This window comes from Ovis canadensis, chromosome 3 (assembly GCF_042477335.2).
Source record: "Ovis canadensis isolate MfBH-ARS-UI-01 breed Bighorn chromosome 3, ARS-UI_OviCan_v2, whole genome shotgun sequence".
Taxonomy (NCBI): Eukaryota; Metazoa; Chordata; class Mammalia; order Artiodactyla; family Bovidae; genus Ovis; species Ovis canadensis.
The window spans coordinates 147,424,454-147,451,192 of NC_091247.1; the positions used below are offsets into that span (position 1 = coordinate 147,424,454).

At 39.0% G+C, this 26,739-nt stretch overlaps 1 protein-coding gene across 4 annotated transcripts in view; it reads left to right on the forward strand.

Moving 5' to 3' along the window:
• The first annotated feature begins 7,439 nt into the window (after positions 1–7,439).
• NELL2 (neural EGFL like 2) overlaps positions 7,440–26,739 on the forward strand; it is a 403,600-nt gene continuing 384,300 nt past the window's right edge. The window contains exons 1-3 of one of the 4 annotated variants that reach the window (XM_069584515.1): positions 7,440–7,643; positions 8,407–8,492; positions 8,958–9,086. In XM_069584515.1, the coding sequence (XP_069440616.1) occupies positions 8,438–8,492; positions 8,958–9,086 (184 nt within the window). In that variant the 5' untranslated portion in view covers positions 7,440–7,643; positions 8,407–8,437. The other 3 variants (XM_069584513.1, XM_069584512.1, XM_069584514.1) reach the window with 3 other exon arrangements.

Here is a 26,739-nt window from a genome sequence, read left to right on the forward strand (position 1 = left end):
TAATTTTATTTACTCTAGATTTAGTTTTTCTGATATTAATATAGCCACTCCAACTTTCTTTTGATTCATGTTTGAATCAAACATGAATGTTTGTATATCTGTATGTCTTTTCTTAATACTTTGCCTTAAAACTGCCACATTATATTTGAAATAAGTATCTTGTAACAGCCAATAGTTGGGGTACATTTTTCAAGTCCATTCTGACAATTTTGGTCTTTTAACTGTTGTGCTTTTAGTTCATTTACATGTAGTGCAATGTGTATGAGTTTGGATTTTGGTTTTCTAGGTTATTTCTTTTCGCTTTGTTGCTTCATTTGTCTGTTCCTCACTTAATCCTTTTCCTGTCTTCTTTCAAGTTATCTGAATGTTTTTAATATTTCATTTTAAAATCTTGTGTCTTTAAACTTTATCTGTTTTTATGTGTGAGTGTGAAAGTCGCTCAGTTGTGTCTGACTCTGTGACCCCATGTAACCATTCCCTTCTCCAGTGGATCTTCCCAACCCATGGATGGAATCCAGGTCTCCTGCATTGCAGGCAGATTCTTTACCAGCTGAGCTTTCAGTATTCTGGAGAATACAATATGCATACTTACCTTTTCAGTGTCAACTTAGACTTACATTACCACTTCAGTTGAAATATAGACTTTTCCACCATATTCCCTTTTTCTTCATCAGTTTATGTTGTGATTGTCTTGTGCATTAAATATACACACATTGAAATCACTTTGGAGAACTTTAAAATTTTCTTTCAGTCATTATAGTAGCCAGAAGAATGACTTCCCAAAGATGTCCACACTCTAATCACTGGAATCCAGGAATATGGAAAGGGAACTTTGTGCATGTGATAAAGAGCCTTCATGTGAAAACTTATCTTAGATTATGAAATAGCCCCAGTGTCATCATATTAAATCCTTAGAAATTAAGGACCTTTCTGAATTGTAGTCAGAGAATCAGAGAGAATGCACTGTGTGAAGGACTTAGCCCACTGTTTCTGGCTTTGAGGATAGGAGAAGAGGGCAATGAGCCATGGAATGCAGAGACTCTCTAAAAGTTGAAAGATGTAGACATGGATTCTCTTGTAGAAAGGGATACAGCCTTGTCAATGCTTTGAACTTAGCCTGGTGACTGGTGTTAGCTTTATGATCTACTGTACTGTAAGATCATAATTGTATTATTTCAAGGCGCTAGTTTGTGGTAATTTGCTATAGCAGTGATAGAAAACTAATAACAATCAAATATATTTTATAAGACTCAAGAGAAGAATAATCTGTTATACTTACCCAGATATTTACTATTTCTATTGCTATTTCTTCTTTCCTGATATGCCAATTGTCTTTCTATTATCATTTCTTTCTGTCTGAAGGACTTCCTTTAGCAGTCTCTTAGAAGAGGTTTGTTGGCAATTGGTTCTTATAGATTTTCCTAGGCTGAGAATGCTTTTCCTTCGTTTTTATTCCTGAAGGATATTTTCACCAGATATAGAATTCTTTGCACACTTTAAAATGCTATTCCCTTCTTTCTGGCCTGCATGGTTTCTGATGAGAAGCCTGCATTCACTGAAATTGTTGCTTCCTTGTAAGTAATATGTCATTTTTCTCTGGTTGCTTTCAAAATTTTTTCTTTGTGATAGTTTTGTATTTCTATTGTTTTCAGCAGTTTCATTATGATATGATTAGCCATGGATTCCTTTGCATTTATGCCATTTGGGATTCACTGTGCTTCTTGAATCTCTTGTTTCTGTCTTTTTGCAAATTCGAGAAGTGTTAAGCCATTATTTCTTGAAATATTCCTTTTTTTTTCTTTTTTTTGCTATTGAACTCTTTCCCTTCTCCTGGGACCCTGATTACATTAAGGTTATTTTGTCTCAGGTTCCTGTTTCTATATTCTATATTCACTTAAATGCAAACAAAAGCAAAACCAAAAATCAACCAAACAAAAAACCTTATTTCTGTTACTCTGATTGGATCATTTTATCTGATCTATATTTAAGCTCACTGACTCTTTCCTCTGTCATCTTCATTCTGTTACTGAGCCCATTCTAATGAGTTTTTAAATTTTGGTTATTATGCTTTCCAGTTCTAAAATTTCCACTTTGTTCTTTTTTAATCTCTTCTATTTATTTGCTGCCACCCTCTATCTTTTCATTTGTTTGCCTTTACTTTATGGAGTATTTTAAAATAGCTTTTTAAATATCTTTTTCAGATACTTCCACCATCTATGTTATCTTGGCATTGGTAAATGTTGATTTTATTTTTCTCATGTAAGTTGAAGTTTCCTTCATTTTTCATATGCCAAATTATTTCAGATTATATCCTGATCATTTGAATATTGCTAAGTACTATGAATTTTAAGTAGTATAGAGCACGTCATTTTTTTTTTTTTAAGCAGGCAATTGGCCTTGTCAGATTTAGACTGTGAGTTTTGACTAGCCTTCTTGGAAAGATTTCAAAGACATTGCAGTATATTCAGTTTTATCTCATGTGTGTATCACCCAGAGGCAGTCTATGACTTGAGTGATTGTATATTTCTTAGAAGTACTCACTGCCACTGTGGTGGTACTTCAAACTCTGGTCTTCTTTCTCAGTTTGCCCGCTATTGCCTGACTTTCAGAGTCCTCATATACTCCAACCGTACCAGGTTTGGAATCATTCAGTGGGAGAGAAAGGGTGAGGTGGAAAAGGCAGACCTCACCCAGGATTAGATTCTCATGCATACTTTAATTCTTCAAAGCTTTTCACTCTTATTTGTTTAAATATTTCCAGTGACACCATCTACTTACTTCCATTTTCCATAGTCTCTTATTTTACATCTCTGAGTAATTGTGTGTTGGATCTTCTAATTGTAACATTCTTCATGTTTTACATCTCCTTATCATTCTTACCAGATTTTCAATATCCTCAGATCTCATTTTTTATTCCTACATTTCCCCCTAATTTCCATCTTTATTTTTTCTGCTGCTTTTTATAGCCAGTGCCTTTAAAAATGTAATTTTTAAAATACATGTTTATTTCTAGAGGGCCCCCCTGGTGGCTCAGATGGTCAAGAATCCCATGCAATGCTGGAGACCTGCGTTTGATCCCTTGGTCAGGAAGATCCCTTGAAGAAGGGAACAGCTACCCACTCCAGTATTCTTGCTTAGAGAATTTCATGGACAGAGGAGCTTGGGGGATTACAGTCTATGAGGTCACAAAGAGTTGGACACGATTGAACAATTAACACTTTCACTTTATTTCTAGAAGTTCTATTTGGTTTCCTTTGAAATCTGTGTAATAATTACTCATATAGTTCTGCACCTTCATTATTTTTTTCTATGCCTTAAAAAAACTCTAATCACTTAAAATATATTTTTTAGTACTTTTGATTATGCTTTTCTGATATTGAGTTCATGAGATACTAATTCTCTTTTTTCACATGTGTTTGCCTCCTGACTGATTTTCATGGTATTTTACTTCAGTGCAATTTATTATTGTTATTATTTTGTGCTTATATCTTCATCAGAATTTTTTTTTTATATGCCAGAACTTGTGGAAGCTCCCCTAATAGAATTCTTACATTTGCTTCTTCAGGATATGCTGGGGGTTTTATTCCAATTTTTGATTTTAGAATTTCTTATACCAGTGAAGATGTAATTTTAGGTCATGTGCTCATGTCAAGGCTTGAGATTTGACATTTTTTATAGTTAGAACTGGACATGGAACAATGGACTGGTTCCAAATTGGAAAAGGAATATGTCAAGGCTTATTTCAGTATACAAGTATATTGTCACCTTGCTTATTTAACTTATATGGAGAGTACATCATGTGAAATGCTGGACTGGATGAAACATAAGCTGGAATCAAGACTGCCAGGAGAAATAGCCATAACCTCAGATATGCAGATGACACCACCCTTATGGCAGAAAGCAAAGAGGAACTAAAGAGCCTTTTGATGAATGTGATAGGGGAGAGTGAGAAAGATGGCTTAAAACTCAATGTTCAAAAAATGAAGATCATGGCATCCGGTCCCATCACTTCACGGCAAATAGATGGGGGAACAATAGAAACAGTGACTGACTTTATTTTCTTGGGCTCCAAAATCACTGCCTGTAGACTGCAGCCATGAAATTAAAATATGCTTACTTCTTGGAAGAAAAGCTATGACAAACCCAGACAGCATATTAAAAAGCAGAGACATTACTAACAAAGGTCAGTCTAGTCAAAGCTATGGTTTTTCTCGTAGTCATGTATAGATTTGAGAGTTGAACCATAAAGAAAGCTGAGTGCCAAAGAATTGATGCTTTTTAAATTGTGGTGTCAAAGAAGACTCTTGAGAGTTCCTTGGACTGCAAGGAGCTCCAACCAGTCCATTCTAAAGGAAATCAGTCCTGAATATTCATTGCAAGGACTGATGCTGAAGCTGAAACTCCCTAACTTTGGCCACCTGATGCGAAGAACTGACTCATTGGAAAAGACCCTGGTGCTGGGAAACATTGAAGGCAGGAAGAGAAGGGGATGACAGAGGATGAGACGGTTGGATAGTACCACTGACTCAATGGACATGAGCAAGCCCTGGGAGTTGGTGATGGACAGGGAAGTCTGGCCTCCTACAGTCCATGGGGTCACAAAGAGTCGGACATGACTGAGCGACTGAACTGAACTGAACTGATAGATGACTTTGTTTTCCACCTACGGTCATATGCAGCTGGCAAACATTCTTGTTCTTGGGTCAGCATGCAAAATATGTGTGTATATGTATAAAATACTTCAAATCTCCCTATTCTTATTGAAAGGATCAGTAACATCTTTACCTCTTCTGGCTTTGGCCATAATTCATTGTTTCTAGTTCTCATGTGGATGGTAAAGTTCTACTCCATTATCTTGAGGTCCGTACTGTGTCTGAAACCCTGTGTCCTAACCTCTCCTAATCATCACCTGAGTCAGTTTTTTTTTTTTTCTGCCAATTTTCAGCTGTCTCTGTTTTTCCCTGGCATCTGGGATTTCTTTCTTTCTTTTTTAATTTAAAATTCATCTGTGAATAAAAAATTCTTGGAAATTTTATTTAGCTTTGAGATGTATTTATGAATACAGGGTTTGTAGAGGCTACCATTTTGACTGAATTTTATGTGATTAGTATTTATATTAGTTTTCTCTGAATGCTGAAACAAATCACCACTAATTTAGTGATTAAAGCAACAGAAATTTAGTATCTTATATTTCTGTAGTTTAGAAGTCTAAAATGGATTTCACTGGGCTAAAGTCAAGGTATTGGCAATATTGTGTTCCTTTGTATGTGTGTTCAGTTCAGTTCAGTCGCTCAGTCGTGTCTGACTCTTTGTGACCCCATGAACTGCAGCACACCAGTCCTCCCTATCCATCACCAACTGCCGGAGTCTACCCATACCCATGTCCACTGAGTTGGTGATGCCATCCAACCATCTCATCCTCTGTCCTCCCCTGCTCCTCCTGCCCTCAATCTTTCCCAGCATCAGAGTCTTTTCAAATGAGCCAGCTCTTCACATCAGGTATTGAAGTTTCAGCTTCAACACCAGGACTGATCTCCTTTAGGATGGACTGGTTGGCTCTCCTTGCAGTCCAAGGGACTCTCAAGAGGCTTCTCCAACACATTTCAAAAGCATCAATTCTTCGGCACTCAGCTTTCTGTAGTCTAACTCTCGCATCCATATGACTACTGGAAAAACCATAGCCTTGACTAGATGGACCTTTGTGGACAAAGTAATGTCTCTGCTTTTTAATATGCTGTCTAGGTTGGTCGTAACTTTTCTTCCAAGGAGTAAGTGTCTTTTAATTTCTTGGCTACAATCACCATCTGAAGGGATTTTGGAGCTGAGGAAAATAAAGTCAGCCACTGTTTCCACTGTTTCCCCATCTATTTGCCATGAAGTGATGGGACCAGATGCCATGATCTTCGTTTTCTGAATGTTGAACTTTAAGCCAACTTTTTCACTCTCCTCTTTTACTCTCACCAAGAGGCTTTTTGGTTCCTCTTCACTTTTCTGCCATAAGGGTGATGTCATCTGCGTATCTGAAGTTATTGATATTTCTCCCGGTAATCTTGATTTCAGCTTGTGCTTCTTCCAGCCCAGCGTTTCTCATGATGTACTCTGCATATAAATTAAATAAGCAGGGTGACAATATACAGCCTTGATATACTCTTTTTCCTATTTGGAACCAGTCTGTTGTTCCACGTCCAGTTCTAAGTGTTGCTTCCTGACCTGCATACAGGTTTCTCAAGAGGCAGGTCAGGTGGTCTGATATTCCCATGTGCTTTAGAATTTTCCACAGTTTATTGTGATCCACACTGTCAAAGGCTTTGGCATAGTCAATAAAGCAGAAGTAGATGTTTTTCTGGAACTCTCTTGCTTTTTTGATGAAACAGCGGATATTGGCAATTTGATCTCTGGTTCCTCTAAATATGTGTGTATATGTATATTTATTTTTTCCTCTGATTTTATCTTTCAGTTTTTAATGTCACTTTTGTAAATACTTGTTAGAATTCCTTACTTTGATCGTATTGCTATAGAAAGATCTTTAATTTCCTGATGAATCATTTCCTTTGAATTAATTTAATTCAGGTACATTAATTTCATTTTATGTAGTTTTGCAAGTTTGTGAAGTTACATAAAACAATACTTCATCACATTTAAGTGCGGATCTACTTCTCAAAAGTTTACAAAATTAGAAATAGAATCAAATGGAAAACCTGATAAGGAAAGATCATTTAAATTTAATTTGGAAAAGACTTCCAGATTCTGATATTTTTCCCTTAAAAATTCCAAGGGCAGAGCTAAATATGTCCCGCTCCTCCTGTTATAGTATGCCAGTAAGTTGCTTCAGTCATGTCCAACTCTGTGTGACCCCACTGACTGTAGCCGGCCAGGCTCTTCTGTCCATAGAATTCTCCAGGGAAAAAAAAAAAAAAGAATTCTCCAGGGAAGAATACTTCAGTGGGTTGATGTGCCTTCCTCCTATTATAGTATAATTGAGTATATTTCGCCCTGCTGGAACCTCAAACTCTACCCAGTAGGTATTTTGGTAACTTTGTAGGTTCCTTTCGAGAATTCAGAATCTACTTGTTTGGATGGAAAATTAAGAAACTCAGTTGACTTTCGTATAGATTAACATTTTAATCGCTTTTGAAACTTCCTCAGTATGGGACTTCAATGTCATTATTCAAAATTTACCTCAAATTTAAAGGAACCTCTATCTATCGATCTATCATTTTTCTCTTCTTTTTGGCATAGGCAGGCACCCTGACTCTGCTGCCCTTGCCTCATGCTGTGTGCTTGACCTGGAGAACCGGAGCCCGGACCTGGCCTTGTGTTTGGCAGGGGGCGCGCGAGGTCCCGGAGCTGTCCAGCAGTTCCCGGCTAAGTTCTCCCCCGCTCTCTCCGCGCAGGGGAAGCTCTCCAGCGCCCCGCCCCGGGCAGGGAACCTCTCCTCCGGAGCTCCCACGGCTTCCCAGGCTCGCCACCAGTCTCCGCCCGTTTCTCCCTACTTCCAGCCCCACCGCGGGAGTCTAGCTGCCTTAGTAGTCTTCCTCCGCAAACCTCCGAGAGGGATTCCCCTCTCTGGTCCGCGGGGCTGCGCTTCCCTCCTTTGCCTTAAGGGCGGGCGAGCGCGTCTCCATCTAGCCTCGCCTTCTGCAGTTGGGTAGTCCTTTCTCTTTCTCCGTCTTTCTAGACACGCGCCCAAAACTGAGGGGTGAGAGCAATGACCACCCATCAACTTAGCACCTTGAAATAAGATCTCTCGATCCCGAAGGAGCTTAGCGTAGCCGGAATCGGCGAGAGAGGGAGGACGCGGCGGAGGCTGTCTCGACTCCGGGGTCCGCTGGACGGGGCTTGGGGACCGAGAAGCCCGCGTGGCAGAGGGACGCGGGGCGCTGGGCCTCGCCCTCGGACTCCCTCCCTTCTCCTCCTCTCCCCGCCTCCCCGCCCCGCCCCTCCCTCGCCGAGGAGCAGTCTCTCCTCCGCGCGTCTCCCGGCGCTCTCTCCATTGTCTCTGCCTTTACAACAGGTTCGGGCGGCGGGGAAGACGGGCGGGTGCGGGGCCGCCCCAGTCCGGGCTTTCTTGGGGCGGCCTCCTTTCCTCCGGGAGTGTGCTCCTTCGGCCGCTTTGATTCGGCTCAAGAGCTAATTTCCCCGCGGAGCAGCCCCCGGCGAGGCCGACCCCTCCCTTCGGGCCCCGTCCCAACTCGCCCCTGCCTCCTGGGCTCTGCGTGTGGGAATGATGTGCGCATTGGAGGGTCTAAGTTCTTCACGTGCCTGGGGGGTCCTCCCTTTTTTTTCTTAGCAACCAAATCGTACTAATCTTACTAATCAGTAAATCCGAGCCAGTGGCAGGAAAGACAAGCGATTTTTTTTCCCCCCGCTTGATTCCAAGAATCTCTTCGGTTTTTATTTTTAAAGAGGGAGACGATGGACTGAGCAGATCGGCACCATGGAGTCTCGGGTCTTACTGAGAACCTTCTGTTTGCTCTTCGGTCTCGGAGCAGGTGAGTGGCCGCAGAGCTGGGGTGGGAGAAGGGATGGCTCCCACCTCGGGGCAGCCCCAGCTGCCCGGGGAAGCCTCGCTTTCCCTCCACCTGAAGTAGGTCTGGAGTGGGAAGCTTGGAGTCGGGGGTGGGTTTGGATTTGGATTTTTTTTTTTTTAAATCCCTGTGCTTGTCTTGGAGACCGCAGGGCGGGTCACACCCCAAGTCTAGGGTCTGAGGGCCGAGGGGAACTTTGCACCGAGCAGGGTTTAAAGTAGGTCACGGAAATGGGACTGGGTGCTCCGCTGTTTAAAGCTGGACTGCTGATCTCAGGTAAGGCTCTCCGCGTTGTCGGAGGGAGTCGCCTCTCTTCGTCAGTTTCCAATGTTGTCTCCAAGACGCGGTTCTTTGCTGCCCTAAAAGAAGAGGCTTGTATTCTGATGGAGCTTTTTCTTTCTTTTCTCCTCCCTTCCCCACTCCCACCAGTTTGGGGTCTTGGTGTAGACCCCTCCCTGCAGATTGACGTCTTAACGGAGTTAGAACTTGGGGAGTCCACGACCGGAGTGCGCCAGGTCCCCGGGCTGCACAATGGGACGAAAGCCTTTCTCTTTCAAGGTATGAGGAGCGTGCTCAATCCCCAGCGCGGTTTCAGTTCGGATAACCGCGGGAGGAGCTGGCTTGGCCGCTCCTCCTAACTTCTGTTCTGCCTCATGGATGACAGTATCTGAGCGGAGACGAGGAGGGGTCAGTGTGAAATACACATATCTTCCACCTCTTTTTAAGTGGAATGTTTCTCTCTTCTCCCGCCCCCTCCTTTTTCTTACTTTGTACTCTTGCCAGTCTAATAGATAGTTCCTTTAATTACTGTGCAGAAACTCCAATGGCAGATGGTTGATTCTGGAGTCTGGGGAACAATGAATTATAGCAAACACCTCATCTGGGTGAAATTGATTTAGGTAGGAAATAGGGTAGCTTAATCTTAGTTAAGACATTGCTCTCTGAAAGTTTCAGGTACAATGGTGCTCAGTTGTGGACGAATTTCTTTATGTGGGTAGCTTTGTGGGAAAATTAAATCTTTCAACAGTTTTAAGCACTGTATGTCACAAACAATATATTTACGATTCCTCATCGAAAGATAATGATTCTTTTCCATCGATAACAAGAGAAAAGAAATAATATTCTCTTATTCTTTGTCTCACCGTTAATTGTATACTTAGGATTTTAAAACGTTTTTATTGAAGTCAATGGACTGGCTATGCACGTGTCTGCATTTAAATTTACCCGTGTTAGGTAGTCAGAAGCAAACTCCAATGAATTAAGCCTTCAAGCGTTGATTCACCAACACTTTTGAAGGTTTCTTGGTTTGTGGGGAGATGCTGTAACATGAGTATTCTAAAAGATAAACACATACAGAAAGAGTAGTTTCCCATATGGTGAAGTACAGATGAAGGCAAAAGATAAATGGAATTTGGTTTAACATATTTGATGGACTGACTAAAGCATCTTCTCCCCGCCCCCCGCCCCCAGATTTTTCTTTTGTGATTTTGGTGCTGTGCCTTCAAAAACATGGCAACTCATAATTAATAAAGAGTTGGATATGCAAAATAAAACTTCTTCAGCAAATTACCACCAAGAAATAGGCATAAAATAAAACTTGAGTGTTGCTGTAGAGGTGTTGTTGCTCAGTATAGCCAGTATGTGTCACCATGGACAGTAACACCAGAGCTTACAGTTGGGAAGGGAGAAAACTGACCCATGTTGCATTTATTTAAAACAAGTTTACTCTTACAATATGTTAAATGTAATTTTCTCTTTTAATTATGGTGCACCCACTAAATGTTTTTATTATGACAGATATTTGTGGTAATATTTTATTTACTTAAAAGTCTTTTTTTTTTTTTCCTTTGGTGGGGAGTGTGTGTGTGACTTTGATATGAACCCTTTACAAACAATGACCAGATCTAATAAAGGAAATAAGATTAGACTGTCAGCAAAATTCACAGAGTGGAATAAAGGTGTTATTAGGGTTAAACTCTGTTTTTTCTCTTTTTTCTCCCCCCACCTTTTTTTCCCAATCTCTGATTTTTCAATCCCTGTGAACTGGAAACAAAATTATTTCAGGACTGCCAAATTGAGTAACTGGAAAGCTTTATGGAAGCTAAAGCGTCTGATAAATAAATGGCATTGAAGTGTCCTTAAAATTTCCAAAGGTCCTTTGAATTATATTGGTGTTCTTCTTGGCTTTCTCTGAAGAGTGCCTGAGCTGTCACAAATAGAAACCTTCAGGACTGTGCATTTTATGTTCTAATGCTAGACAATTTCTCAGAAATAGTAAGAAGGCACCAATATCTTTTTCTGGTTAATTTAAAAAAGAAATGTTATATGGCAAAACCAATACAGTATTGTAAAGTAAAATAAAGTAAAAATAAAAATTTAATAAAAATAAAAAATAAAAAAGAAATGTTAAAAAAATAAAAAGGAAATGTTTAGTATTCATTTTTATTTAAATTGTCAGTTGTTCAAGATACGCATTGTATTGCAAATAAGTTGTCCATAGTTACTATGTATCAGTGCACACTGATGAGCTGCTTTTGTTTCTGTGTTGGTACCAAGACCAATATTTAGAAAGATTAAATGCCCAAGAAGCAAGGTTTTAAGAGATTTGGAGATGCAAAGTTTTATTTCTTGTCTAATTATCAACCTTATTTCATATAGCCAATCAATCAGCAAGTTGTTACTATTGGGTGGGGACTTCCCAGGTGGCACAGTGGTAAAGATTCTCCTGCTACGGGTTTGATCCCTGGGCCGGGAAGATCTCCTGGAATGGGAAATGGCAACCCACTCCAGTATATTTGCCCAGACAGTTCCACAGTCAGAGGAGTCTGGCAGGCTACAGGCCATGAGGTTGCAAAGAGTCTGACAGAACTGAGTGAGTGAGGTTGCACACATGCCTGTGTTCTCAGTAGGCTTATGTTACTAATATGTTTATTATGCTCTAATGATTTCTCTTATTCTCAGATTAAGAATTTAAAATTGACAGCAGGCAGGTGTTTGAGCCTGCTTGATAGTTCTGTATTGCCTTGGAAAGTTCTGTTCTCTGCAGTTAGAATGTGGAAACTGTTGTTAAGAAGTCAGTTCTGACTCCTGTTGCTTCAGTGGGATTTCATGAGGTTTAGAAAGACAAAAGCTTTCAGCCTCTAAAGACTTTATGGATTTGTTTTATAGTGAATTGAGGGTGCTGCAGATATTTTTGTATAGTTTGTAAAATGTCATAGCAGGAATAGTAACACATTACAAAACCTGTGAGATGCTCTCAGATTTCACATAAACCTAGCAGTTAAGTTAGTTTGTGCTGTCAGATATGTTTTAAATAGATGGGAGAGATTTTTGAACCATCAGTTTTCTTCTGCAGTCATATTGTCTTTTGTCTCTTAGAAAGAAATCTCAGCATATAATTTCCCAATGACTTTTGCTTATTTAATATTTTGGTTACTTCATTCTTCTCTTTATTGGTTTTTAAGATGCTTGTAATTTGGTACTTTTCAAATCTAAATACTTTTTGGTAAATTATCATGCAACTTATTGTATATATAACAAAACAAAGAGAAATGTGTTTTAAAGTTATATCTGATCTTTATACAAAAGTTGTTTTGTTGTTGAAATTTGGTCTATAATTGTTTTGGAAATTGAAGTAATAAGATACTAAATTATGTCATCCATTGATACATGAGGCTTTTGATCTATGCCAGTGATAATAATTTTCAAAAGAAACAGGTGAACAGGCAACAATTTGGAATTTGTATCAAGATCTTCCTTGTATTTCTAGCTGTAATCTGACTAAGCCACAAAAATATACTTATGTTTTTAACAAATGGAGGACTGGATGCTGAAGAATTCTGAAATGTTGAGGACTAGTACAATTATAAATAAAATTCTACCAACCTTGTTTAAAGTTGAGGGAATATGATTTTGGATCTTTGGTTTTAACATTTGCCCTGGCTGTGTTCCCAAACTAGATCATTTCCTCTTTGGTTTAATAAAATTTCTTCTGGGGTGTCCACAGATTTTTATAATACCGTTAATCTCCACAAAATAAGTAGATAAGATAAAAGCATATTTCCCCCCTGCTTTGGTAATTTGAAAATAATTTTTTTAGTAATTATTTTTAAAGAACTTTAATATTTTGAAGGAAAAAAGTATCCCCAAGTCTATCCTGATGACAGTATTTGAAAATAAGAATGAAATTGGACATTTGGTGGTGGGTCATTGGCTTGATGAGGTGGTAGCAACTGCATAAGGAAAGTGAGTGGCAGTGAATATTTGTCTTCAGTGAATATCTGACCTTCAGCGAAGGTCAGAGAGTATCTGCGGACTCAGAGACAGTGATCATTGGTGCTCCATTAGAACAGAAGAGCGCAGTGACTGACAGACCAGTCACATGTGACTAAGGGCTAAGTGACTAGGCTTAAAAACCAGATAGAACAAGTGGAATTCCATTATTTGTGTTTCTGTCATAAAGTTAATTTCTATGAGCTTCAGTACCCTCAATTATAAAATTAATGTTGTTATGAAGAATTTTGTGTGCAGTTACTGTTCTGCTAGGTATTAGGCATATAATAAATGAAGTTAGAACTTTCATAATGCCTTCAAAGTCGTCATTAAACAAACAATTACACAGATAATAATTTAATCACTATTAAGATAAATGATATGAAGAAAAACTAAGGATGTAAGAGAATCTACATCTTGTTTAGGGAGTTTCAGGATCAGGGAAGCTCTTTGAAGAAGAATTACTTAAGCTGATAGCCAAAGGATACCTAAGAGTAGTCTGGGGAAGAGGAGCTGTGGGGATTCAGAAAGAAAGACTAACATGGGCAAAGGAGATAGCATGAGCAAAAATCTTTTCCTCGAATGAGCATAGTGTATTTGAGAAAATAGAAGAAACCTGGAGTGGTGGAACCCTAAGCATTGTGATATGAAATGAAGCTAATGAAGACAGCATGGATCAGGTTACACGGTACATCATATTCATGTAAAAGAATTGAAAGTTTATCATTATGCAATATATATTGTGGCAGGGTTAATAATAGTCCCTCAGAGATGTTCATATCCTAGGAACCTGATTGTATGTTGTGTTATTTGTCAAAGGGAATTAAGGTTGCAAGTCAGCTGCCCTTAAGATAAGGAAATTTTCTTGGATGATCTACGTAGGCCTTGTGCAATCGCAAAGGTCCTTTAAATGTGAAAGCAGAAGCTAGAATAGCCAGTGTCAGAGTGAGGCAAAGAATGACTAGACCTGGGCATTGCTGGGTTCGAAGATAAAAATGGGCCACGAGCAAAGGAATGTGGGCAGTCTCCAGAATTTGGAAAATGTAAGAAAACAGATTTTCATTCAGTGTGTCCAGAAGGAATACAGCACAGCTGACGCCTTGATGTTAGCCCAGTAAGATTCCATTTATACTTCTGACCTCCAGAAATGTGAGATAATGAATTGGTATTGATTTAAGCCACTAAGTTTGTGGTGATTTCTACAGCAGCAATAGGAAACTAACACAGGTTTTGATAAATGGAAGTGGGAGATGCTATAAGAAGTAAAACCGTAGAAGTGGCTTTGAAATTGTGCAGTAGGCACACGCTGGAAGAATTTTGAGAAGCATGACAGAAAAAAAGGCTAGATTCCTTTTAATAGATTGTTAGTAGAAATAGGGATGTTGGTGGTTCTACTAGTGAGGACTCAGAAAAAGATGGAAGAACATGGTAGAGAAAACCCACATCATCTCAGAGGATACCTGAACTGTCATGAACAGACTATTTGTAGAGATATGGGCAATAAAGGCAGCGCTAGTGAGGGCTCAGAAATCAGGAACATGTTACTGGAAACTAGAGGAAAGGATATCCTTGTTAGATAGTGGCAGAAAACTGAGCTGAATTCTGCTCTACTGTTATGTGGAAAGTCAAACTTGTAAACATGAATTTAGATATTTAGCTGAGATAATATATATGCAGAGGTGCAGCCTGGCTTTTTCTTACTGCTTATAGTAAAATGTGAAAGGAGAAAGATAGATTGAGGGAAGCATTGTTAAGCAAAAAGGAACCAGAACTTTACATTTGAGAAATTTCTAGCCTATCCAGATTGCAATATATGCTGAAATTAGGAGATTTGCTGTCAGGAAAGCCTCTTTTGGAAAGAAAGCTGATAGTGTGACCTAAAAACATCTTGGTAGTGCCTCAGAAGTAAAGCCAAAGTATTCAGTTCCAAAGAGGGCTCTTTAAAGAAATTGAACATGTGACATGAATTCCCTCATACATCTCAGTGGAAGCCCATAATAGAGATAAATCTATCCAAGAGGTGTTTGTGCAGGAACCTCTTTCTGTTGGAATAAATCTCAATGACATATATGGGAAATGCACAAGGTTCTTAAGAAGATCATACCAGCAATAACACTTCTGGCCTGAATGGGGAAGTGAGAGGATTTAATGAAAGAAGGTTGTTGGGCCCCCTAAATTCTACAACTAAGATACAGGCTGATTAAACTGCTCAGCTGTAAATGTGTGCTACCTTTCGTGGGCAGAACTGAGACCCCAAAGACAAAACTTACTGCCCAGAGGATTATTCTCAGACCTTGAAACCAGATGCAGTTTACTTGGCTGGATTTCAAAATTGCATGGGTCTCATGTCTAAATTTTTTAACTTGCATTTTCTCCCTTTTTGAATGGGAGTGTCAATAACCGTTATCCCCTGTCTATCTCACCATTGAATTTTGGGAGGAGATAACTTGTTTCTTTAGTTTCACAGTTTCACAGATGATAGGAATTGTGTCTCAGGATGGATAATATCCAAAGCCTCATTTTTACTGGATTTAGATGGTGAGATTTGGAGCTTTCGAATTGGTAAGATTTAGACCAGATTTTAAACATTGAGTTGATATTCTAAAGGCTTGACTGAGTCTTTTGGGGGTTTGGGGATAAGTAAATGCAGTTTCATTAGGGATGGACAGGTTGTCCATCTAAAGGACAGCTTGTGGTAGGCTGGATAATGATCCTCTAACTGTCTATGTACTAGATCCTTAGAACATGTGAATATGTTATGTAACATGGAGGGATTCAGGTTGGCAAAGGAATTAAGGTTCATAATCAGTGGGCTTTAAGATATGGGCATTTTCCTGGGTTATCTGGGTGAGCCTCATGTAATCACTCAGGCGGTTGCCCACTGGGTCCTGGAGGGGGTTCCCCTCAGTACAGTACGCTGGGCCATGGCCATGAGGAGGGATGTAGAAGAGTCGGTGTGATGCAATGGGAGACTCGATTGACCATTGCTGACTCTGAAGTTGGAATGTGGTCCTAAGCCGAGGAACGTGGGCAGTTTCTAGAAGCTACAAAAAGCAAGGAAATGGATTATCCCCTAGAACCTCCAGGAGAAACATAGCCTCACAGGCACCTCGGTTTTAGCCTAGTGAGATTCATTTTGGACTTCTGAACCTCTAAAACTGTGAGGTAATAAATTTTCATTGATTTAGCCATGAGATTTGTGGGGATTTGTTACAGGAGCAATAGGAAAGTGATGTATATGTTAAACATTTATTTTGTAACTGAATTAAACTTTCTTTTGAGCCTGTCTTGAACTATGCATGAGAATATATTTGTGCAATGACTGGAAATTTGAAGTAGCCAGCTAAAGTTAACTTAGTCGTTTGGAACTTAAAAGTTTAAGTATAAAGTCAGAGTCTTTATACTAAATTATTAGTCTTTAAGGGATTCTCTCCATCACTTAATTATGAGTTCATTCTCAACAAACAGTAAAATCAAGTGATTTTTTTTTCTGTATTTCTTTTTCAAAAATATATCCTTCCTCCCCACAACAGGTTAATCCAGAGGTTGAGAGGGAAAATAGAAAGCATGCATATTTTGGAAGTAGAATGGATAGCACTTAGCATGGTGTTCGGCACCCTGTGAGTGTGGTCCTCAGAACTATGGACTACAAAAATAACTAGAGTTTTCCTATTGAAAGTGCCAGGGATCTCTGTAGGATGCTAACTTGGGAGGAGCTGGAGCAATCTTGACAGACTTTGACAGGTGAATGATCTTTTCTTTTTTTTTAGCTGAGCCAGAATCCCCATGGCAGAGGAGCCTGGTGGGCTATAGTCCATGGGGTCGCAAAGAGTTGGACACGACTAAGCAACTAAGCACACACACGGCTTATGGGATCCTAGTTCCCTGACCAGGGATTGATCCTATGCCCCTGCAGTGGAAGCATGGAGTCCTAACCATTGGACCACCAGGGTTGTGGCGTGAATCTTCAAAAATAGCTGAAGTGAAGGGCATTTCTTTGGCTTTATTCCATCTCCCACTGGCTCCTTTACCTCATGCTGGTTCCAGACCCCATTCTTGCAGATGTTTATTTTTGGGGGGTTATTTTCTGTCTGTAATTCAAATAATTATCTGTCAACATGGTAACTGATAACTTAGGTAATAGATATTAAGGCCTTATTAAGGTGTGATATGTCTCCTATTGATTTTCAACTTAATTGATTCATTAATTCAACTTAACAAATATTTATTTCACTGCTATATGTATAAAGAAGCCATAAAGTGTATTAGAGGAAGAAAGATGTCTACATGAATTAGTGCAGGAGGTAAAGTAGGAACTAAATTGTAAAAAACTTAATTGTAAATAGTGAAAAAGAAAATCTGGAACTGTAGCGTAAAGAGGGTAGAACTCTGAAAATTATTTGTCCTAGTCTATAGTTGATGAAATGTAGATAATCGTTTAACTATGAGCCAATTATAAGAACAAATAGAATAAAGCCAAGTATTGGGGTTTTGTGTGTTTTGTTTGTTTGCTTATTTTTGCAAAAATACCTAAGGACTGTCTCTTAACCTTCTAATGAGAAATCTTTCAGTTTGAGGTATTTTTTATTTTGGTCAAATTTTTATTTTTCATGTTAAAAATTTATCTGTCTGTGTCAGATCATCAAAAGCTAATGCCTTTGAGTCATGTAAGCATTTCTCTTACGTTGTTTTTACTGACTTTATGAAACTTTTCATCTTTTGCTAGGCTTCAGTTTAGAATTGACATTGAAGAGAGAGATGCCAATCGTATGTGGAAACATTTTATAAGCAAATAGTTTATTGGGGGATATTTTTGTTATGGTAACTTTTGCATCACATTTATTGAAACTCATTTGTGGACTACCGTAATGAAAAAGAATTAGCGAGAGAGCTGATGGGAAGAAAAGCACTACTCTTCCCTTTCTCATTAAGGCTGCTGCCAGGAGCTGGACATGAGCACTTGGACAAGTATTTGCTGAGATGTTCCTGACGGGAACCCTCCTGACAGTCTTCATTCTGGGAAGGGATAGGGAGCCCAGACAACCACGTGTCTCTCCCTTCAAAGGGAAGATGTGGAAGGAAGACAACAAGTCAGTGCTCAGAAGGTCACACTCTGCTTGTCTAGCAAAGGGAAGAAATTATGGAGGCAATTCCAAGTTCGTATTGATATACTGTAGTAGTTTTTAGTAGTCAGGAACATAGACTCCAGAGCTAGATATCTCAAGGTCAAATCTTGGTTCCTTTGTTGCTAGTGTGCACTTTAACTTGCTGCTTATCTCTACTTCCATTGAGATAATGACGGTACTATTTCTTAGAGTTGATGTGTAAATTACATCAATAAATATACGTAATTTATTTGGTAATGCATGGCATTTACCAAACATTCAATACTCATTTATTGTTTTTATTTTGGAATCAGCTTAGCAGCAGGTCAGTCTCCCTTGGATTGTTTTAGGGGCTCCCTGGTAGGAAAGCTGGGTTTTGTGGAGGAACTAAGGTAAGGTGACTTGCCGTGTGATGTGGGGATGAAGGTGAAGGTAAACTGGAGTGGGGGAGAAACTTGGCCCTGTGGCAGCTCCTGTTCTATTTTTTCTGTTTGGGCTTTATTGGGGTGAAGAGGACATGCTGATTTGGGTAGAGAGAGATGGAAACAATGGGTCCGTTTGTAGAGGAAGGAGTATAATCTGCCCTGTTGTACACTTTTCAGAAGTGGGGGTGGGGCATAGAGTAAATCAACAAAAGATTCAGAATATAGTTCCTCTATAGTCACCGCAACACACATTGCTTTTTAAGTGTGTTAAAAGTCTAGCTTAGATTTTGAGTCTCATATATACAGAGGATGAGATGGTTGGATGGCATCATCGACGCGATGGACATGAGTTTGAGTAGGCTCGGGAGTTGCTGATGGACAGGGAAGCCTGGCATGCTGCAGTCCATAGAGTTGCAAATAGTTGGACGCAACTGAGCGACTGACCTGAACTGAACTGAGTCGTATATAGATTTTGAGTCACAACCCAGTTTTTTTTTACCTGTCTCTGTCTGGGTAACCTTGCCCTTCCTTGGCAAAGTACAGCTTTGGTCTGTTGGTGGGAGCTGGTGATAGAGGGTAAGAGTCTGTGGAACCTTGAATGGTGGTTGCAGGGCCAGTGCAATGTGGGCAGGACCCTTGGGTGGCCCTGTGGGTCCTTTATGGATTAGAGTCACTTTTCCTACATTTCCTGCTACATCTTTGACTTCTCTTGAACATATCTTGCTGGAATGATTGTTTCTCCCCATAGCCTCTCTGCTAATTTTCATTCCAGTGTCACTGGGACTCTGATCTTAAGTTATTTACTGTCTTGTTTCCCTACTGAGACAATAAGTTCCCCAGGAAAAGGATCATGCCCTATATTTTTCCTGGTCACTAACAACTCTGCCATTTCCCTTCTCTGGATGGTTCTTTCTCTTTCTTTTTTCCTGGTGAACTTTTATATATTTTTCAGGACTCGGCTAAGCTACTAACCTTTCCTTTGGTGAAACTGTTGTTTCTTCTGTGCCGTCTTAGCTTTCTCTACGAAAACAACCACCTCACTGTATTATAGCTAGGTATTTTTCTTAATATAAAAACTTGGACCACTTCTATTTTCCTTGCTGCTACTTCCCTGGTCCACACCATTGCCTTCTCTCACCTGGACGATTGTAGTAGCCTCCTAAGTGGTCTTCCTGTTTACACTCTTGCTTCCTTTCAGTCTGTTTTCAGCATAGTTGCTAGAATGATCCTTTCAGAACATAGTTCACATCACGTCACTGCTTTGCTCCAAACATTTAATAGTTCTCCACTTCAGTCAAAGGTAAAGTTCTTATTATGCCCTGCAAAGACCTATATGAACACTCCTGCCCTGCCCTGTTACTCTCTGGCCTGCTGTTCTCCCCCTTGCTCTTGGCCTTAACTCTACTGGCCTCCTTGCTGTTCCTTAAACAGGCCCGGCACTCTCGTGACTCAGGGCCTTTGCACTGGCTGTTTATTCTGCCTAGAATCCTACTCTCCCAGATATCTCAATGTTTTCCCCCTTGTTTTGAATATTTTATCAACTATCAATTTGTTAATAAGGCCTACTCTGAATGCTGAGTAAAATTTCAACTTTTCACAAGTATTCTTGATATACTTTAGTCTGATCTGTTAGTTTTTATAACATTTATCATCTAGAATCATGAGTAATTCAATTATCATATTAGTTGTTTATTCTCCCTCTTCCCTCTAAAGAGTAAGCTTCCTAAGAGCTGGGCTTTGGGAATGTTTTATTCACTAGTAGATCAGTCAAGTGTCTACCATATAGTAGGAACTCCATAAATAATTGTCACATGAATCTCCTTGTCTTGCTGACTAGTCTGCAGTCTCCTGAGGCTTGGAACTCTACCTCATTCCTTCTTGTGGCCTCATGGCCTATTGTGGTGGCAAATACAATGTGCTCAGTAAACCATCAGTAAGTGAATATTTGTAGTGTTGAATTGAGTCCATTTGGTCATGACAGATCTGGTTGTTTTTGTGTGATGTTTTCTGTTTCATATTTATGTAACTTTAAAGAAGGCTGAAGAGCTCTTCTACTCAATCAAAACACTTCTATTCTCCAGTCATAAGAAAAGGCAAGAGGTTTGAGATGAATTGAAAAAGCGAGTTCTCCTTAACTTAGTCTCTGAATTATTCTGAGATGGCTCTTCTCCACCCCAAGATGAAGTGTGCCACAGGGAAAACAGCAGCATGGTGAGGAACCTGAACGTCATGAATACTTCTTGACGATGAGAATTTACAATTTTGGTTTAATATGTTGTGAATTCACCATTTAGCAGAGACACTCATATTCATAGGAACGCACTAAGAAAGATTTCCAAGATAGGATTGATTTGGGCTATCTGTGCTGTGGTGCTTCTCCACTACTGTAAATGAACCAAACTGGAGTCCTGCCCAGAGGACAGCAACCAGAGAGTTGAGAGGTTTGGAAACCATGGCAGATGAGGAACAGATGAAAGAACCTGGGAATTTTAGCCTGGAGAATAAAGGCTGTAGATGTGACCCTGTATTTTAGATATTTGAAGGGTCGTCATATAAGGGAGGACTTAGATTTATTTTGTGCTGTTCTGGAGCAAAATTTTAGCCTGGAGAATAAAAGACAGTGTACATATGACCTATGTTTTAGATATTTGAAGACTAGTCATATATGGGAGATCTGAGATTTATTTTGTACTGTTCCAGAACAGTGATTCCTATGTATTAGTCTGATGATCAATGGTTAATTAATTACCTTGTTAGAAATATTCTCAGACCTTCCTAAACCAAGTTTGTATCTCTGGGGTTGAATCCTAGGAATCTACATTTTCAAAAAGCTTCCTGTGATTCTAATGTTGAGCCAAATTTGTGAACCATTGTCTAAGCTGTCTAGTCGAGCAGACACTGGCCACTTGTGGCTCATAAGTACTTGAAATGTGCCTGATACAGACTGAGATGCAGTGGAAGTATCAAAATATACTTGGAGTTCTGAAGGCAATCTATAAAATTGCAATATTTTAATATTGATTATATGTTGAAATAATATTTTGATTAAATAGATATGTTATTAAAATTAAAATGATGTGTTTCTTTTACATTTTTAGTGCAGCTATAAAAACTTAAATTTATTTATGTGACTCACATTTGTGGCTCTTATACTTCTTATACTGGGGAGAACTGTTATAGAGGACACAACTAGGGTCTGCAAAGAAAGTTAGGAAGAGACAAATTTTGAGTTGACATAAGGAAAGCATTTTCAACATATAAATTCAAAAATTAAGAGACTTATTTTAAGCAATATTTGTCCATTGATCATCCATTCATTCATCCAATAAACATGCTTCTAATAATACTCAAATAGAGATTAAATGATCTGTATCAAGGAAAATATTTCAATGGAGGAGGGGTGGGGATTAGGCTAAATGATTTCTAATGTTACTTTAGTTCCAAATGAATGTGAATTATTGTCTTTTCTCTTTTAATTAACTTTTCTTTTTATTGTAATCACGGGTATCCAGGACATCTTCTTTTTCATCTCTCTGACAATCTGGGGCTCTCTCTTCAAAACAGTTCCCTTGTAAAAAGCATCTTGGATTGTTCTAATACTCTGAAGTTTGCTACTGAGAGATATCTTGTCATTGACTACTGTGTTCTGCATTGTGTATCTCTTTTATAAATATTCCTTCTTTTTAAAAATTGAAATATAGTTGATTTACAGTGCTGTGTTAATTCTGCTATACATCTAAGTGGTTCAGTTAAGCATATGTACATTCTTTTAATATTCTTGCCACTATGGTTTATCACAAGGTATGGGATATAGTTCCCTGTGCTATACAGTAGGACCTTGTTGTTTATCCATTCTATATATGATGGCTTGTGTCTGCTGACCCCAGAATCCCAGTCCACTCCTCCTTCCTCCCCCCTGCCCTGGCACCCTTTGAGTCTGTTCTTTACGCCTTTGAGTCTGTTTCATAGATGGGTTCATTTGTGTCATATAAATATTCTTTCTTAATAAAGTGGTCCACTTTAGTTCTTCCATACATGGTGTTTAGTTTTTAATCTTTTTGCTTGTCTATTTAAATGGAGAATCCCCTAGGCAAACAGTATGTCTAATTCTATGTTCTTATAGTCTAACACATTGTACTGATGGACCATTAAATGTCCCAGAAAAAGTGCCAAATAGATTAAGTATTTCAGAGCAGAACATAACCTATATTTTTAGAACTAATTTAAATTTCCGGCAGTAATTGGTAGCTGAACATCCTCATTTTGAGTTGTGTGTGTTGACATATACTTGTAACAGAGCAGAGTTCTTCCTGGAGACTGACAGATTGTTTTTTGTTTTGTTTTGTTTTGTTTTTTAAAAAGGCACATAAAAATGGTTGCTGTGTGCTACCAATGAGAGGCAGTGCTCCTAGTAACTGAATGTTGAACCTGGATGTTTCCTGAGAGCCTGTCGATTTTGGAGGCGGACATGTCATTCACTGATATGCTTTGTTATTTCTTTCTACGTTTCATGAAATTCCTAGTTATACTATAAATACAGATTTATTTAAGTGTATGACTAATCCTGAGAAGCAGCTTATTTTATGGTACTATCATTCATATATTTGTTCTTCCTTCTGAGACATTTTCAAAAGTTGGGTTAATATATATTAATGTTACTGCTTTTGTTTATACTACCTATCCTCTGATATTGAGTGAATTTATATAGGATATTTAGTAGAAAATTCAAACATCTTAGAAAAGCACTGTGACTCTAGGCTTTCTGATTTTGCCTTTTAAGAGAAAACAGAGATTTTTCTTACAGGAGAAGAAACGTCATACTTCCAAGTAAAAGGGAAATATGCTTTAAGATGTCTCAAAAGTGGAATTGTTTAATCCATATTTGAGACCAAAGAATGCACACTTGGGGTTGTTGGGAGTTTTAGGACACTTCTGTTTTATTACTATTCTAAAAGAAAACACACAGACATGACTTTACCAAATTTCTTTAACTTAAAATTCAAGGTTCAGAAATTGGAACTCATTTTAATTGGACTTTTAACATTTCAAACTCAAATGTAATCTGCCTTTACCATAACCCTTACCAAACCCTTCTTGAAGTCCATCACTAATTTCTATGATGAACAATAATCCTGAAAAGATAGGACATTGTTTTAAATTATGATTATCATAGGCAATTATGGGTTAAAATTAAGAAATATTTGAGGCTGAAATGAATTGGTGATAAACACTTGAGTTGAAGATGACGTATGGGAATTTCCAAAAAATCAGGCCTATAAAGGGGACAAAAACACAGAATAGATGTGTATTTATTGCCACTCACCTTGAAAACACTGACTATGATGCAGAGGTCAATTTTTTTCAAGTTGCTGCAAAATTTCATTATCCTTATCATAGACACCTCTCTACAACAAAGTATCTCATAGTCCATTTTATCCCTTTGCTGCTGTGGGTCCACTTTTAATAACTGAGTTGCATTTCTGGCGAAAATAGTGTAATTTAAATTGTTCTTTGATAACACACATCCAAATTAGAATATGTTTCAGAGACTAATGGAAAAAAATGAGTGTTGACTCTGTGAATCATTGACCAAGCAGGAAACTGTTGAGTGGGAGAGAACCTACCTATTTAATGACGATTACTTTTTGTTATTTTGGTCAGCAAATTAGTGAAGTTTGAGGGCAGAGTTGGGAAAAGGCCAGATATTTTGTGGAAAGTTGCAGGCTCAGTCTTGTTTCTAAAACTTTCTGGGATTGATGTTAATTAATTTCACAGGCATCAGACAAGTAAAAGTGGGATTTTAGGTAAACACTCACCCTCTGAGCTGCCTCATAAAGAAACTGGAGGCAGTGTTTAAATTGTAGCCATATGTATGTAACAAAGCTTTTCTCTTGTGCGAAAAACAGAAAAGAGGGGCAAATACAGATCTAAGTCTAAAATTTTTAGACTTTCTGAAGTTGTATAACTGTGCAACAAATATATAATACTGGGAGATATCAGAGGCTTCATTTTCTTTCCACAGTATCTTAGAAGAGGTAGGTAAGGAAAATAAAATTTGCTGTTTTTCTCCAACAGTGTGCCTTGAGATGTGACTCCACAGAAGGAAACGTTTGCATTGTTAAACTGAGATACTGCATTTCAGGTTCAAGTCTCTCTATTCAAAAAAAAAAGAGTAAATCAAATGCTTTGTTGATACTGATGACCATTGGACAGTGACTGCATTTAGGTTCTAGTGGGTTAAATGGAGAGGATTCATAAAATAAGTCCATAAAAATATGAGAGAGGACAATGGGAAGTCTGTAATAAATGTTCTTCGTTCTTGTGGCAGAGGGACTTATTTTTAATTACAGAAAGTAGAATGGAGTGAAAGCAAAGATCAAATGTTTTTGAAGGGCAAAATCCGTCTTTGTGGCATTGTACGCATTGAAGAAGAATAAGATATGGCGACGACACACAAACAGATTCAGCTGTCAATATGTGATGCATGAAAAGACCTGGGTAGTGCTGGCTCTGGAACTGGGTCTCATTGGCACATTATGCTGCCAACATTTGGAACTGGAATAGTCCATCTTGCACATGGCATATCCTCCCTCTGTAGGAGGGCTGGGTTTATGAGAAATGTTAGTCAGCCACTATTCCATCCTCCAGAGAGACCCATGAAATCGTTTTGCATTTTGATTTTAAAAGCACTGTATCTTTGGAACTGTACTTTAATTCTGTCTGTAGCTATGTGCTTGCTAAGTTGCTTTAGTTGTGTCTGACTCTTTGCGACCCCGTAGACTATAGCCCACCAGGCTCCTTGGTCCATGGGATTCTCCAGGCAAGAATACTGGAGTGGGCTGCTGTTTCCTCCTCAGACCTATAGTTATCAGTTCAGTTCAGTCGCTCAGTCGTGTCTCATGCTTTGCGACCCCATGAACCACAGCACGCCAGGCCTCCCTGTCCATCACCAACTCCCGGAGTCCACCCAAACCCATGTCCATTGAGTCGGTGATGCCATCCAACCGTCTAATCCTCTGTTGTCCCCTTCTCCTCCTGCCCTCAATCTTTCCCAGCATCACAGTCTTTTCAAATGAGTCAGCTCTTCCCATCAGGTGGCCAAAGTATTGGAGTTTCAGCCTCAGCATCAGTCTTTCCAATGAACACCCAGGACTGATCTCCTTTAGGATGGACTGGTTGGATCAGCTTTCAGACCAAGGGACTCTCAAGAGTCTTCTCCAACACCACAGTTCAAAAGCATCAATTCTTTGGGGCCCAGCTTTCTTTATAGTCCAACTCTCACATCCATACATGACCTCTGGAAAAACCATAGCCTTCACTAGACAGACCTTTGTTGGCAAAGTAATGTCTCTGCTTTTTAATATGCTGTCTAAGTTGGTTATAACTTTCCTTCCAAAGGGTAAGTGTCTTTAATATAGCTATAGCTGTAAATAAATTATTGGTGAAAAGTGAAAATTTAGCAGGATGCTTAAAAAAGACTGACAGAAGATAATACTTGATTTTATATCATTCTGTTTAATATTGCCATGTGCTAACAGTGATGGTAGTAGTGGTTTAGTTGTGAAGGAGTGTCCAGCTCTTTGCGACTCTGTGAACTGTAGCCTGCCATGCTCCTCTATCCATGGGATTTTCCAGGCAACAATACTGGAATGGGTTGCCATTTCCTTCTCCAGGGGATCTTCTTAATTCAGGGATTGAACCCACATCTCTTGTGTCTCTTGCATTGTAGATGGATTCTTTACTGCTCAGTCACCAAGGAAGCCCTGTATTAACAGTAGTGGGCTACCCTTTTTTTATATGCACATATATTGTTATTAACATGCCTTTATAAGTTAAAAAAAAAAACAACGGAATCTGGACTTGTTTTCAGTTTTAGTCCATTTAATGCTTCAGTATTTTTTCTGATAGAAAATGTATAGAAATGACTACCATATCCATTACCACATTTTCCCTGAAGTTTACCATTAATTTTTATTTATGAGTGTGAATTCTTTACTCACCTTATCTGTGGTGGTGGGTGGGTGAGTTTGGCAGACTAATCCAGTTAGATCTTGTTTAATCTTTCCAAGATACTTTGTGGTGACCAGATGAAAAAGCAGAGACATTACTTTACCAACAAAGGTCTGTAGTCAAAACTATGGTTTTTCCAGTAGTCATGTATGGATGTCAGAGTTGGACTCTAAAGAAAGCTGAGCATCAAAGAATTGATCCTTTCGAACTGTGGTGTTGGAGAAGACTCTTGAGAGTCCCTTGGACTGCAAGGAGATCCAACTAGTCCATCCTAAAGGAAATCAGTCCTGAATATTCACTGGAAGGACTGATGCTGAGGCTGAAACTCCAATACTTTGGCCACCTGATGTGAATAACTGACTCATTGGAAAAGACCCTGATGCTGGGAAACATTGAGGG